We start from the raw sequence: 14774 nt of genomic DNA, 5'->3' as shown, positions 1-14774 counted from the left end.
CTTCCAGCAATAGGATTGTATCTTGTAACGAGCGTGATCGCTTTTGTCGATAGGATTGTTGTTGGCGCTGTGGTAAAAGTTACATCCGGTAGCGTTGACACGTTTTCTTGTCCCGCCTCCACCGACAGCTTGATTTGACAAGATTCGCCCAATGACTGTACAAGACGGGATTCGGTGACATTGTAATATCTGTCGTTTAGTGTTGCCAGTGTTTTGACCGAGAAGAGGTTCAGCACGAGTAGAGCTGGGCGATATGACGCGATATATCAGGAAGACAAAAGTTAACATTTAATCGTGTCTCTTTTTTTTAATTTTTACAATCTTATTATTGTCATTTGCCATCTGCAGCAGACTGCAAGTACTGAATATGTCAAATACAGCTTGATTTGATGGCCAAAAGCTTCCACTAATGAAACTATAATGCGAAGGGAATCACAATACATTGTTACTGTACATAACAAACCTACGGTGCAAAATTAAATCTAAGAGACAATGAAAATTCATTATTAACCAGGCGGGTGAAATAATCTCAATACTAATAACCTGTGTTGGGAAAGAATCAACTAACAACAACAAAATCGTAATTATTTTCCGAAAACAAAAGCCTTCACAGCATGCTGGCTATGTCTTTAAACTACAAGAGCATCGCAGTTTCTATTTTGAACCTCATCAAACAAAAAGAAGACCGAAACTGACAATCATAGTTTTTCCAAAATTGGAACGGCGGAGACGTCCCAAAAAGCTATGATGGGCTCCTTATGTCTCCTGCAGCCGGCGAGACGCTGCAGCAGCTAGAGATAGGAAGTTTAGCAGTGAGTTTCGTCTGGCTAATGCTGGCTACCTGCAAAACACATTGATGTCTCGCTGCTAACTCAGCAGTCACGGCCTCCATCGTCTTCCCTCCATGGCGGCAAATAAGCGGCACTTCTTACAAGTATCGTTCTCATGAAGTCATTACGGAGAGTAATTCACTGAGGGAAAGGACGGGAAGCCATGCCGATTGCTAAGCTAACTTAATGTCTTTATGAAAGACCAGAATTAAAAGTGCTTGGGTGACCAGGCGGAGGTCTCGCTGGAACCGCGTTAAAGCCGCGCGCATCCAGTTTTGAGGAGTCGACTCGGGGGCAATTTAATCAGTGTCGGAGAGAATCCAAAATGATGCTACACACACCGCTGAACAAGAAAAGTTACGGCTCCCCGTCTGTCAGCCAGGAGGAGTGGCCTAAAAGATTGAACGTATATTAATATTGAGGAAAAACAATACAGAAAATGGATGCATGTAGTATATTGAATCCATATAATGTTACAAATGTGATTTGTCGTCACAATTCAGCACTGAGTTTTGATTTTGACTTTTGGGATCTGCAAAGGTTCTCAATATTACATGAAAGTAAAGTATGTCTATTTATTCTTTTTTTTTTATCTCAATATGTGTCTGAAACATGATTCTTTATGCCTCTTACTCCAATGTGTGCAAAAATATGTAGACGAACTTTGCTTCTGTTTACATTTGATAATTTTATATAGCAGCAGCACAGGATGCATGAATCATTTCATACAGATGTGTTTAATCTCACTTCAAAATAAAGTGAGAAAAAGTTAGCATTCCAAATGTGGAGTACATAATTTTTTTCGATAGAATACCTGAAATGGCCAATATCGTGATTTTTTTTCTTTTCCATATCGCCCAGCACTAAGCAGTGCTGTATTTGCTGTGATGTAGTGCCAACGCGAGAGCGCAAATTTGCGTAGTAGTCGGATCCAGCCCTTATTTTGCTTGTCTCACCTGCCCGCCTCCTACATGCACGACAAGCTCTCATACACACTCTTTACATTTCTGTGGAATAACGTGATATTTTGTGCTTCCAGGACGGTGAAAAGGACAAAGATGAGCTGAAGGCATACAACACAGGTAATGCCGAAGCCTTGAGTATTCCGGTCATGAGCACCCGTGTTGTGGCTTGCACGCAGTTCTTTGAATGATTTTCTTTCTCTGTCTTGTTCAGGCTTGGAAGGTGACACGTCACCTCCTGAAGGGGATCAGATGGCCAATTCGACTTGTGCTGGTTCTCTGACGGTGCCGACGTCAGTGTTCATCGCTTCCAGCCAGATCGAGGGTCTGGCGGCGATGGCCAAGGAGAGCAAATCGGGGGTCCTGCCAGAGACCGGTGCCTGGACCTCGCAGGGGTTTGCTTGCTCCCTGTGCAAGCGGCTGTTCAGCAGTCTGGAGTTTCTCAGGGAGCACGAGTACCGCCACAGCTTGTCTCTCGTGGCTATGTCCCTGGACTGGCCAAGCATGCCCGGTCCGTTCAGCCGGACTTGCCAGTCCCAGTTTCTCCCCGACCCCCAATCTCTGTATCGCCCCGCCGTGGCCGAGCCCAGCCCGGCGCGCTACCTATGTTCGCAGTGCCCGGCGAGCTTCACCCTCAAGTCCAACGCGGACCGCCATGAGAAGACCATCCATTTTAAGAAAAAGCTCATGCAGTGCGTGTACTGTCTGAAGCATTTCAGGGACCGCACAGACCTGCACAGGCACTTGTCCTCGGTGCACTCCAAAGAGAGGGGCCACGTCTGCCCGGCGTGTGCAAAGTCTTTTAGCACCCAGAAAAACCTGGCCACCCACATTAAAGTATGCTGCCAGGTGGGGTCTGTGCCAGGAGCTGTGCTAGGCAGTAGCACGAGCACGTCTCGTGATGGGGATCGAGTCCCCCTGTGGAGGTATTCCGAAGAGTTGAACGTTGAAATTAGTAACCGTAGCATTTTGGATGTAGAGAACTGAGAGAATCTCAAGGATGCAGAGTTATATTCAAAGCCAGCAGTTGTTCATCTCACATGTGCACTCACGCCACTCATGTGATGAGAAGGCTTCCTGACGTAATCTTTTATTTTTATTTTGGTTTTGATAGAAGTGAATTTAATTTATACCTTCAGAATATTGAAGACGATCTTAAAAATGTCTATGCAAAGCTGGTCTTATTACCATTTAATGAATTTATGTATGAAGTACTTGAAGTCCTCACAGACAATCACATGTTGTGATGCCTGGCAGTAACTTTCCATTTCCTTCCAAACATTATCTTCCCATCCTCCTCTCAATTAGGGAGAAAGCACAACTCGAAATAATTCCAATCTGCCAGGCTGTGCTGTCTCAACACCCTAAGCAACACCGTCACCTGCAGGACATTGGTTGCACTGCACCATTTGCTCTTCTCCCGCAGAAGCATTTGAAACTCAAAGATGCTTTGAACAAAAGTGCCGTGTCCACCTCCAGGTGCAGGATTAGCAGAAGCTTGTCCTTTGTCACCATAATAACCTGAGCTCTTCTCTGTGGTGCAGTTTAAATGGAAAGCTGTGCGCCACAGGACAAAGCAAGCCAAAACAATGGGCCAGTAACAGTCAGCTGGGGGGTTGGGTAGTGTCATTTTCTCTCCATCCCGCATCTTGAGGTCTTTGCCTTTGAGAGTGGCCAGAGATGGCCCGTAATTGGTCCTTTGTGGCTACAGCCCTCCTTAACCCTTGACCCCTAATCAAAAGAGGAAGTGGCGACAGAGGGGCAGGTGCTCTTTAGACCCGATGAATTCAGTGATGTCACTGGTGTGGGAAGATACTGGTGAGCTCAGGACTCAACGAAAGGAACTGGAGTAATACAACAACTAGCTGCAGGAGATCGGACCTTGCATGAGTACTTGTTTGGATTCACGCTCATTTCTGCCAAAGATTTAGAGTGAGCATAAAGCAGGCCCAGAACATGACATTGGCTGCACCATGTTTGACAGCGAAGATGGTATGTTCAGGGCGATGTGCAGTGTTGTTTTACGCCAAACATCTTGTTTTGCATCTTGCCTCAAAAAAATTCCATTTTGGTTTCATCTGACATGAGCAAATTCTCCCACCGTTTTTTTTTTTTTTTGCTGTGTCTCTCAGGTGGCTTGTCAAACTTCAAAACAAGACTTTACATGGTTGTCTTTGAGAAATGGCTTTCTTCTTGCCACTCTTTCAGAAAGACTAAATTTGCGTCGTGTGCGACTAATAGTTGTCCCAAATTCCCTCACCTCAGCTGTGGATCTCTGCAGCTCATCCCGAGTGAACATGGGCATCTTGGCTGCATCTCTGATCAGTGCTCTCCTTGTTTGGGCTGAAAGTTGAGATGGATTGGCCAAGTCTTGGTAGCTTTGCAGTGGTCCGATACTCTCTCCATTTCAATGTGATTCATTGAACAGTGCAACATTTTGCACACTTCTCTTTTCAGTTTTTATTTCTCAAATCATATTGAATGAATTTCATTCCACTTCACAATTGTGTCCCAGTAGGTGGTGATTATTCACCCCCCCCCCCAAAAAAAAATCAATTTTATATCTTTGAAGCCTGAAATGTGGCAAAATGGCAAACGTTCAGGGGGGTCGAACACTTTTGCAACCCCCCCCCCCCAAGACCATCCAGTCACTCATTAATAGCATTTGTGTGTTCTTTTTTTCTGTGGTTAAAAAGTTTTTTAAAAAAAACTAACATTTTATTTAAGTGAAAAACAACTACCGCATGTGTGTTATTTAATTATAACATCTCCTTAATTCAAATAGCTTTCATCACCCCCGTAGTCTTGCAGCCGCGCACATTCAGCCAATCACAGATATCACCAGCAGGCAGACGTGTTGTTTGAACAAACACGGAAATAGCTCCGTTTTTTTATTTTTATTTTTGATAAGACACACGAAACGTTTGCTCAACGATGATACGAGATATCCTGTGATCATGACGAACGTTTGTTGATCTACGATCGCGTTGCAATGACTTATAGAGTCAATGCAATTTGCGAGGCGGGGGCGAATCAATACAGCTCAGTCCGAGCCACAAACGACTTTGAGAATGTGTGACTGCGTCACATAGACGGCAGCTAAAAAGTGGGTAAACGACGTAGGACCAAATAATCATTGCGGACTTGTACAATTCATACAGCTTCCAATAGGAGCCAAAAAGGTGCAGAACTTGACGTAGTTCCTAAGACTTGTTTAGCAGCTGAAGAAGCTCAAGATTGCAAGAGTTTGAAATAGATCACTCCATCTTCTTATCGAATCGGTGATCGAGTATCGGGTTTTTTTCTTCTTTTTTTTTTAAACCTTCCGATCGCTGATCGCATAAAGCCGAAATAGGCCAAGAGCCTCTCACATATCCAAATTTCTCTCCTTTTGTTTCCTTTCATTGTATTATTAGCACTGGTGTGACATCCAGGTTCATTAAGTAAAAACGTTGCCACAGGTTGGCTTTCACCACGGGTGGTTCGACTCATCCAGCAAATAAACGATCTCCTCAGAGTCGAAGCACCTGCGGCTGAAGCCTAACTGTGGCAGGGTTTTTACTTTCTGAATCTAGATTTTACACCTCTGATTATGGCAATACAGCTATGCTATCCAGGGTCATCTACTTCTTCTTTGACGTTGCGATATAGTGTTTGTGATTCAGTAAATACTGTATTTTTTATTTATTTATTTTTGCACAATCATCCAGTTCAGACGTGTTCGTCCATGTAGCTCGGTGCGTGGCGAACCTTGAGCTCTATCTAATCTTGTGCACCTGCAGTGGCAGTAGACATGCGTCTGAGTTTCCCTTGAACTTTGTCTTAGTAATTGTGCTTCCATGTGCCCAATAGAAGCAGAGCAGGAACTGATAGCCTTTTTGATACCAGCTCCCCACATGCCAAATCCTTTCAGACACAAAAATCCAATTTCTCAGGTAATAACACGCGCTGTCCTGGACAGCAGCTGCAACAGCTGGAAGGATCTCATCAGGATCACTTCATTAGTTCTTCTTTTGCATAAGGTGGTATACAGTATGTTGCTGTGTGTATTCTGATCTTGTCTCTTTTGAGAAGGTGCTGTATGACAACATGTATTTTTCTTTTTTTTAAAAAAATTGAAAACGTGTTGCAATGAAAGTTCAATAAAACGTGGAAACTTATCTGCTGTTGTTGCTGCTTTTGCTCCTTTGTCCAGGTGTCATGCACATTGACAGCCACACAACAAAACTAACAATATGTCAATGCAGTAGCTTGAACTCTTTGTGTTCTTGCATGTTTTGTGTGTGTGTGTGTGTGTGTGTGTGTGTGCGCGCGCGTTTCTTTCCACCCCATCCCTTTTGCTTGCATTACTCAGAGCAGAAGTCATGAAAATGGAGGTAATTATTTTATGTCGTTTAACTGTGTCATTCAACGCTGCTTTGTTTTCACTCCACTCCAGCTCTGAGCTTTCATGGTCATACATTCTCATGTATCTTACACGCGCGTGCACACACACACACACACACACACTTCTGAACAGCCATTTAAGACTCAGCTGGAGACGTAATTCTAGACGTTGCCTCACCTGACCTTTACCTTAGATGTGAAACTCGTGTCAGCACTCTTTACCTTGAGTTTCCCTTTGTGCGTGTGATTATTTTTTTTTGTTTTTTATGTCCCCACCGCCAGCCTTTGTGTTTACAACAGTGTTGTCCGTCGCAAAAACCTTCTCCAGCATCTAAAGCCGACTCAATGTAGCGCCAGTGTTTACACGATCCCTTTTCCTTTGACTCTTTAGTGTCGCGGAAGAACTGTTGCCAGGGCTACTGTAGCTTTGACTGGGATCCGGGTGGCCATGGGGATTGATGAGACTTTTATTTGTTAAGCGGCCTGCTAATGAAGTGCAATCACTGAAAATTGATGTGTTTATTTAAAAGCCATTTATTCAAGTCTAATCTTTTTTTCTCTCTCTCTCTCTACCTCTGCACCCCCCGCCCCCTTCCCCCACTCTCCTCTCTTTGTCCCTGCAGTGAATGACTTCACAGTGATCCGTAAAAAGTTCAAGTGCCCCTATTGCAGTTTTTCTGCCATGCACCAGTGCATCCTCAAGAGGCACATGCGCTCCCACACTGGCGAGAGGCCCTACCCGTGCGAAATCTGTGGCAAGAAGTTCACCAGGAGGGAACACATGAAGAGGCACACACTGGTGAGTTGCTATGATGTCATCAATGTAAGGGGGCAGTATCGCGGGATGTTTTAACTGGTGCATGATGGTGTCATCCTTTCCAAATTTTGGGAGTAAAATTTGTGGCTCGGTTTGGATGGGCCAGCAGCTCTGCCCAATTGCTCAACATTTTGAAAACATTTTGTTTTTTAAAGAAAAAAAAAAGATAAGACCAATACACTGTCACCACCAAAGGTGGAAACCTTTTATTTAATTTAAAAAAAGGGACACGCTTCTTTGCTGATTCAGGACGAAAATGACTTTTTAGTCCTGAATGAAACAATGAATTCTGCCATGGACGACCGGTTAGCACGTCGGTCTCACAGTGCCGAGGCGCAGGGTTTGATTCTGGCTCCGGCCTCTCTGTGTGGAGTTTGCATTTTCTCCCCATGCCTGCGTGGCTTTTCTCCGGGTACTCTGGTTTCCTCCCACATTCCAGAAACAAGCGTGGCAAGTTAATGGAACACTCTAGTCTAAATTGTCCCTTTTTCAAGTTGTTTTGCCTTCACGGAGCGCTAGAGTTACTTACTTACTGGCCAAATTTGACCTTTGAAGGTTGCTCCACCCATAGTGCGTGGCTGGCTTCAGGGTGACTTAATGACAGATTTGAGTGGATGTGAGAGTGCCTGCGGCCAGGAAAGCATGAGAATATGCCCCAACTTGCATCTTGTGTCCCCTTGAATGTATCCAATGGACTTACTCGTGCTTGCCGATGTGCGTCCATCTTGCAGGTGCACAGTAAAGACAAGAAGTACGTGTGTAAAGTGTGCAGCCGCGTGTTCATGTCTGCGGCCAGTGTCGGAATCAAACACGGCTCGCGGCGCCACGGCGTCTGCGTCGACTGCTCCGGTCGGGGAATGGCGGCGCTCCTGGATCACGGCGGCGAAGCCGGGGGGGACATCTCTCCGGAGGAGGAGTTGTACCCGGGCGATCGCTTCCACGAAGACCAGGCCGAGTGCGACGGCGACGGCGAGGAGGAAATGATGCCGGAAGGCGACGGCGAGACGATGGGTGACGGGGAGGACCACGCGGCCAAGTGGAAGGATTCCGGCATGGCGGCGGAGACTCGCCGAGCGCTGGACAACGAAAAGGAGGAGAGCGATTCCTCGGCGCAGGAGGGCGAGCCGCAGAACGGGAGCGAGAGGGACTTTGCGTGGGTCTCCTAAAACCTGCTCGGAACCGTGCTTGCGGCTCGACAACCCATCTGTGAAGATCTTGTTGGGGATCTTACAGGAATCTCCTGGCCTCGCCGTGGTGGCTCGGCCTCCCTTGGGGATGGAAATGTGGCCACAAAGATTTATAAATAACGGAAACACACAGCTGACCAAGAGTGATCGCGCGTCTTTTTTCTGCTTACCTCCTTTTACCTCTGATGCCGTGTTTTGCTCCTTCAGTCTCTTTGAGTTTGAGGCCGAGGGCGTGGCGGACTCTGGCCTGTGACTTGGCGCGTTTGCCACCGCAATCACCATGGAAACCAGGGATCACTGTCGGCACGAGGAAAGGAAGTGGTTCCCCTCCATGTCCGATTTTTGACTTTCTGTGAGTAAATGGAGCATGTCAATCGACTTTTTTTTTTTTTTTTTTGGTCTCAATCTATTGCAAAGCTCCACGTGTCGTGGGGACGAGGCGGGCGGTCCCACGGCACACTGTGGACCGAGTCCTACTGCCGCAGACTTGCACTTTAATGACACTGACTCCTATCGAAGCAACCGAGCCCACGGTTTACAAGCCGAATCTGATTTTGACTGACCTGAACAACTCGGTGACCGCACCTACCTTTAAGGATTGACGTCCTCTTGACTGTTATCGGCGCATTGGAATCACTGACCCTTTGTGCAGGTTATTGTTTTTTATCGCCTTTGACCTCCAAACTCAAGTGTCAGAGAGGTAGGAGAGGGATATGGGGGGGGTCTTTCATTTTTCCTTCAGTTTGGTTCACAGTTGCTACGGTTCAGTGGAGTTTTGGAATATGTTCATAAAATAGTTTGGAATGAAAATGGATGTGAACCGAGTGGATGCTTGTCCGTCTCGGTGGAACGAAGACCTGCCTTCCTTCAATCTGATGATGTTTTTTTCCCCCCCTCCCCCTCTTCTGATTCAGTCACGCAACCATGATTCACGATATGCAGACCCCCCCCCACGCTTGATCTGTTTTCAGGGGGCGGGATGAAGGCCCTGCTTGCGTTCATATTGTGACAAAAAGTGACTGAAAATGTGTGGTTGATATTGCGAGAATTTTGTTATTGTTGGCTATTTATTGGTTGTGTGGTGGCGGATTCTTCCCTTTTCTTTACTGGCGTGTGTGTGTGTGTGTGTGTGTGTGTGTGTGTGTGTGTGTGTGTGTGTGTGTGTGTGTGTGTGTGTGAACAGAGTGGGACGTATGCAAGGACACTCGCAAAGTCTTTATTCCTTTCCCAAGATTGTTGTAATGTTTTCAACGTGCGTTATTGACAACTGGAGATGACATGTCTTATTATGATTATCGCAACTCTGATTACTGTGCTTGATGTTACTATTCATTATTATTATTAAGTGCTGGATGCTAAGCTTTGTTGTGTTTTAATTTGGGGATGTTTTATAAAGTGGACAATTTGGAGAAAAAAAAGAACAAGAAGAAGAAGCTTTTATACTTTGCCTTGTTGTGGACCGCAAGCCATGCAAGCTCAACCTTTTTATTGTGCCAGTTGCCGCTTTTTCTGTCGTATTTGCTTTTTTTCTATGGGGGCGGGGGGACACTATTAAGGCTGTCTGTTTGATATTGATTGCGACATATATTCTGCACATGCTTTTTGCATCACTAATGGACACTAATTGATGAATAGTGAACCAAAAACAATCTCGTACCTTGTATACAGAAGTGCTTTTGTTCCATAGTCTGTGTGTGTGCAGGTGCTTTTGGACATTTTTGATGTGCTTTTGTTTTTTTTCCTTTGTCACATTTTGATGAAGTGCACATGTTGTTATTGTTGTCTCAACTCTGAAGGGCTGCGTAGGCGAGTTTTGTCAAAAGCGCATCTCACATGACAAACAATCGACAAAGAGAGGCAGCGTGCAGACAAACGAACACTGTTGGGATCGTGAGTCCGGCTCACATTAGGCCTGTCGCTCTTCAAAAGGTGCCGTGGATGGACTGCACTTCTCAGTACTCCTTCTTGATTCCATTTGTGTTATTTATTGGGTTTTTGTTTGACCCACTTATGAGCTCGTGGCCATTTGATCGGGTGTGGATGGGCGACAAACGAAGACATTGGGGAGTGGATTTCAACGAATGTTCATGATGTTTGTGTGCGTGTGCCTGTGTGAGAGAAACCCCTGCACTCTTCTCATAGCCTCAACCTCATCTTCTTCCTCATACCGGGTCGAACTTCAGGAAAACGTTTGCCAACAACCGCCTCAAATATGTGCCTCGATGACCTGTTGACCTGCGCGCTTGTGAGACACGTTGGCTGATTCTCCAGCGGGATCAGATGAAACCTTTCCAGACAAATCAAGATTTCCCCTTCCCACCGTTTTTCGTTGATGAGCGCCTGTGTCCTTTTTCGTTGTCGGGGTGCGTGTGGTCGTGGTCCAACTGCATGCCCGTGTTCGTTTCGTTATACCAAAGCGATGTCTTCAGCGTCCGCGCACAACTCTCATTCCACGCGATGCAAAACTGGAACTATTTGCTCTAGTGCAAAGGAGTATGGGTAATTCTTCGATGTTGACAATTCCTCATTTTGCTTGACTCACACGTGCAAATCATGAAGCCATAGATATGGGTATCTCTACAGTATACTATATTTCAAAATTGCCGCTTTTTACTTTAGTTTGTTCTTCTACTAAGGGTGATGTGTGTACCTTCATATATATGAATTTATAAAACAATGATATTTATTTTCTCAACTTTAAGAGGGTCTTTGATTTGTACAAGGTCGCACTTGAAGCTTGAGCTTTGCTTATTTTCACTGGGAATATTGTTCAGTATGAAACAGACTTTATATTGATGATACAAAACCTGTGTTTGTAACAAAATGTGTAAAATAACCCCCCAAAAAACAACAATCTGCCCTGTCCTTTTTTTTGTTTGTTTGTTCTTGATTTGGGCAGAGTAAGTGCTCTAGTGCAGATAGTTTTGGGTTCCTTGCAAGTTTTGATCACGCCATGTTTTTTCAGCTGACCTTCAGCCTCCAGTTTTGATGTTGGCCTAAGGGCCGTGCAAGCTAATGTCATGTTTCGTGGAAGAATTAGCTTGACTATTATTGCAAAAATCAATCAGTCTTAATAAATTTTGAAATTGCTGCTGTTAAAAGATGTTTCACGCGTGCTTTTTTGGTACAGACAGTTGTCCACAAGAGGGCGAAAAAGACACGTCGACCGATTTTGCCTTTCAAAGCTGTTCAGCTTCCAAAAAGTACGCCCACTCTGAAAATAAACACTCTTCAAGTGCACAAAAAAGGCTGGCTGTAAGTCTGATTTAACTTCTTCTGTTGTTCTGAACGTCTTACTGTAAATTACCTGTTTTGAATTGGCACAAGAAAACAAAAGCACACGTCCTTTTTTTTCCACACAATGAATATTGTGCTCAGGAAAAAAAAATCCCGTTTCATACAGTCTTTTTATTTTTTTAGACCAAAATGCTAAATATGCTACTGATAACATTAAAAAAATACACCTTGCCTTTGAGAAGCAGGTTTGATTATGTTACTTCATTTGAGGAGCTATTTTTGCAGGTTGATCCCCGAGACGGAACGCAACCGCTTTATTCAACAATAAAAATACAACAACGTAAAGGGAAGGATGAATGTAGGGCTGCTTCTATCGAATACTTCGACACTCTAGTATCCTGCTGAAAATTCACCTGGATAATGTATTGATGTAAATATTTTTTCTTCGTACATTTCACTTTATAATGAACAACCAATTGGTTTCCCTTTTTAAAATAAACAGATTATATTTCTTAAATTCACAGCAAACTTTTATTGTCAAGAAGCATTTCCAGTGGGCCACTTTCACGTGAGTATACAATTGAACAAACATGATTTCTTGTATCAAAAACGTAAGGAACTACATACAAAAAGGCTTTAACTGCCTTTGTGCAAGTTCCCTTGAGCAGCGAGCATTTTAGCATGCAACGTAGTCATGCAGCAGGTTCACGACTGTCCTCAATTTCAGTTATTTTAGACTGTATTTGCATCGTTGGTGTCAAACTCAAAACTCAGGGGACCGATTTCGCCTGCCATCTCACTTTGTATGACCCACAAAGGCAAATCGTGTGCATAGAGTTCACATTGCTAAAATAGCAAAATTGCCAATTGTATTCAATTTTAATAACACTGCGATTTTGCAATCATGTGTTTGTTACTAATCACACTTTTAAAAATAACTGCTTGTCGTGATCCAATAATTTTCAGTGTACGCAATACAGGATCGGTTTTGAGGGATTCCCAGGGGCTGCCGTGAGCTCAGGGATTCCCGTAACAGTTGGCCGCTCTGCGTTTTGCAACGTACCCAACGCCAATTCACAGTGGTGGGGTTTCAATGTGTTTGATTGCGGTGCAAAATTAGAATTTTGACTCGCATACTGTGATGTAAAAACGCCAATTTCGAGCCTTGCAAAGTAAGGTTCCTATCTTGTGTGAGGGTTTCAAAGTTGGTTTTCAAGGTAGGGCATTCAACCTTCAGCGCTCTTTTTCTCATTTGGAGGGGGGGGCGTTCTGAAAGCAGGAACGGATTAATGGGGGACTAACCATCATGAGGATGAGGTTTGTACACAATGCAAGGATGCCAAGATGGCCGCTTGTGCGCCAGTGTGTTCGGCGACGCTCCTGCAATTTCGTTTTTTTTTACTTTTCGCAATGCTTGTTACTACCTCCCTAACAGCGTCTCGGTTGGTTTATGATCGCCGATCGTTGTTATTGATTCAACAACACGTCGGAGATTCGGCCGCGTTTTGGCAAGACGGTGGTGAAAAGACGCTACCTCCGTTCTTGGCTAACCTGCCGGCTAATCTCTTCCGCGTTCGCTCGCCCCCTTCACAGAAGCGCCGCCGCCGCGGCAAACGTAGCGGTCAGCTCGTGAAGCTAAAACGGGATCTGAGACACACTTCGATCGCTCCGGCGTGGTGTGCCCTCAACCCCGTCGCCTCGTGCTTGCTAACAGTCGTTGGCTCTCCCATCGCGCCACGGCATTTCTACCCTCCACGCCTTTCTCGGGGAGGAATCCAGCGAAAGCTTTTGAGGGAATTCCCCCGGGCTCGGCGATCGGAAGAGGCAATCCCTCCCGTTGCTACTCCCACAAGGATCGCGTTGTTAAACGCCCGGTCGCTGACGAACAAGACCCATATTCTGAGGGAGTATTTCCTTTCCAATGACTTGGATTTCCTGTGTCTGACGGAGACTTGGGCAGGTACTGGTGAGTACAACGCTTTGCTTGAATTGTTGCCACCTGACTGTGGTTTCCTCGATACCCCGAGGACATCAGGCCGTGGTGGAGGAACGGTGAGCATCTTTAAGAACAATTTCAAATGTTAACGGTGCAGATTCACCACATCGGCCACCAGCTTTGAAGCAACCTTCTTTGAAGTCGGTCGTGTTTTCCCGGTGCTCTATGTTGTCATTTACCGTCCTCCTAAATACAACAAAGACTTTTTAAGCGACTTTTCAACCTTTCTTGCGGAAATCAGGCTGAGATATGATCATATCCTCCTAATGGGAGATTTTAATATCCATGTGTGCTGTCCGGAAAAAACGCTAGCAAAGGACTTCTTAAGACTTATCGACTCTTTTAATTTCGTGCAGTATGTGACCAGCCCGACACATGAACAAGGTCATATTTTAGACCTTGTCCTTGCTTATGGTCTACCGGTGTCAAATCTGGAAGTCCTTGAAAATGGGATTTCTGATCACATGGCAGTTTTATTTGACGTAGTCTTATCGCATGCTGCTGTGAAATCTGCCGCTCCTAGTTTTAAACGCCGAATTTTTAACCCTCGCACTGCTAGTCGTTTCTCTGATGCCTTTAATAACCTTTGCGTACCCTCGTCTAACACAGAGGAACTCACCTCTTGGTTCAACTCATCATGCCGTGCCATCCTGGATTTGGTGGCTCCTTCAAAAACTGTGCTCCCAAAACCTAAACCCGAGCCATGGTTTAACGACATTACCCGCGCAGCTAGTCAGGGGTGTCGCAAAGCCGAACGCAAGTGGAAAAATGACAAATTGCATGTCTCTTATCAAATTTGGAAAGACTGCTGGCGTAACTACCAGCTCACAGTAAAAGAGGCCAAAAGAGAATATCTGTCAGACCTTATTCAAGCTAACCGTCACAACCCACGCGCACTATTTAAAACGATAGATTCTGTACTCAAACCCCCTCTGCCTACTTGATCGGATTCTTCACCCGAGATGTGCAACAGATTCCTTCAGTTTTTCATTGATAAGGTCTCTACAGCTAGGACTCCGGTCTCAAATACCGCATCTGACCCCTCTGTCCATGTTCCATGTTCAGCTGTGCTAAATTCTTTTGAAACTGTGTCCTTGGCGCTTTTGGAGGATGTAGTTCGCCAGACGAAGCCATCTGGCTCCCCTTGCGACTCTCTTCCCCCGCACTTCTTTCAGGAGGTTCTCCCGAGTGTTGGCGCATCAGTCTTGGATATCATCAACAGCAGCCTCTCTTCTGGTGTAGTTCCCCAACAGTTTAAACATGCTGTGGTCCAACCCTTGATCAAGAAACCTGGTCTTGATCCAGATGTGCTGTCAAGTTTCAGGCCCATTTCCAAACTGCCTTTCATTTCCAAAATTC

General features: G+C 45.1%; 2 protein-coding genes across 3 annotated transcripts in view; both read left to right on the top strand.

The window, feature by feature from the left end:
- The window catches only part of zbtb46 (zinc finger and BTB domain containing 46), a 92845-nt gene extending 86893 nt beyond the window's left edge, over window positions 1-5952 (top strand). For both annotated transcript variants that reach the window (XM_086124590.1, XM_086124584.1), the window contains exons 6-7: window positions 1870-1912; window positions 2007-5952. In XM_086124590.1, the coding sequence (XP_085980716.1) occupies window positions 1870-1912; window positions 2007-2779 (816 nt within the window). In that variant the 3' untranslated portion in view covers window positions 2780-5952. The remainder of the gene's footprint in view (window positions 1-1869; window positions 1913-2006) is intronic.
- Window positions 5953-6064: 112 nt separating this feature from the next.
- Window positions 6065-11283, top strand: LOC147211259 (zinc finger and BTB domain-containing protein 46-like). Its single transcript, XM_086124601.1, has 2 exons — window positions 6065-6977; window positions 7727-11283. The coding sequence occupies exons 1-2, from the start codon at window positions 6861-6863 to the stop codon at window positions 8159-8161; spliced, it is 552 nt and encodes a 183-aa protein (XP_085980727.1). The 5' UTR covers window positions 6065-6860; the 3' UTR covers window positions 8162-11283.
- Window positions 11284-14774: the final 3491 nt, after the last annotated feature.

The sequence above is a fragment of the Hippocampus guttulatus genome, chromosome 1 (assembly GCF_054856545.1).
Source record: "Hippocampus guttulatus isolate MCC_2025c chromosome 1, RoL_Hgut_1.0, whole genome shotgun sequence".
Classification (NCBI taxonomy): Eukaryota; Metazoa; Chordata; class Actinopteri; order Syngnathiformes; family Syngnathidae; genus Hippocampus; species Hippocampus guttulatus.
Note: the sequence above shows the minus strand (reverse complement) of the source record. Positions and strands in the feature narration are given on the sequence as shown.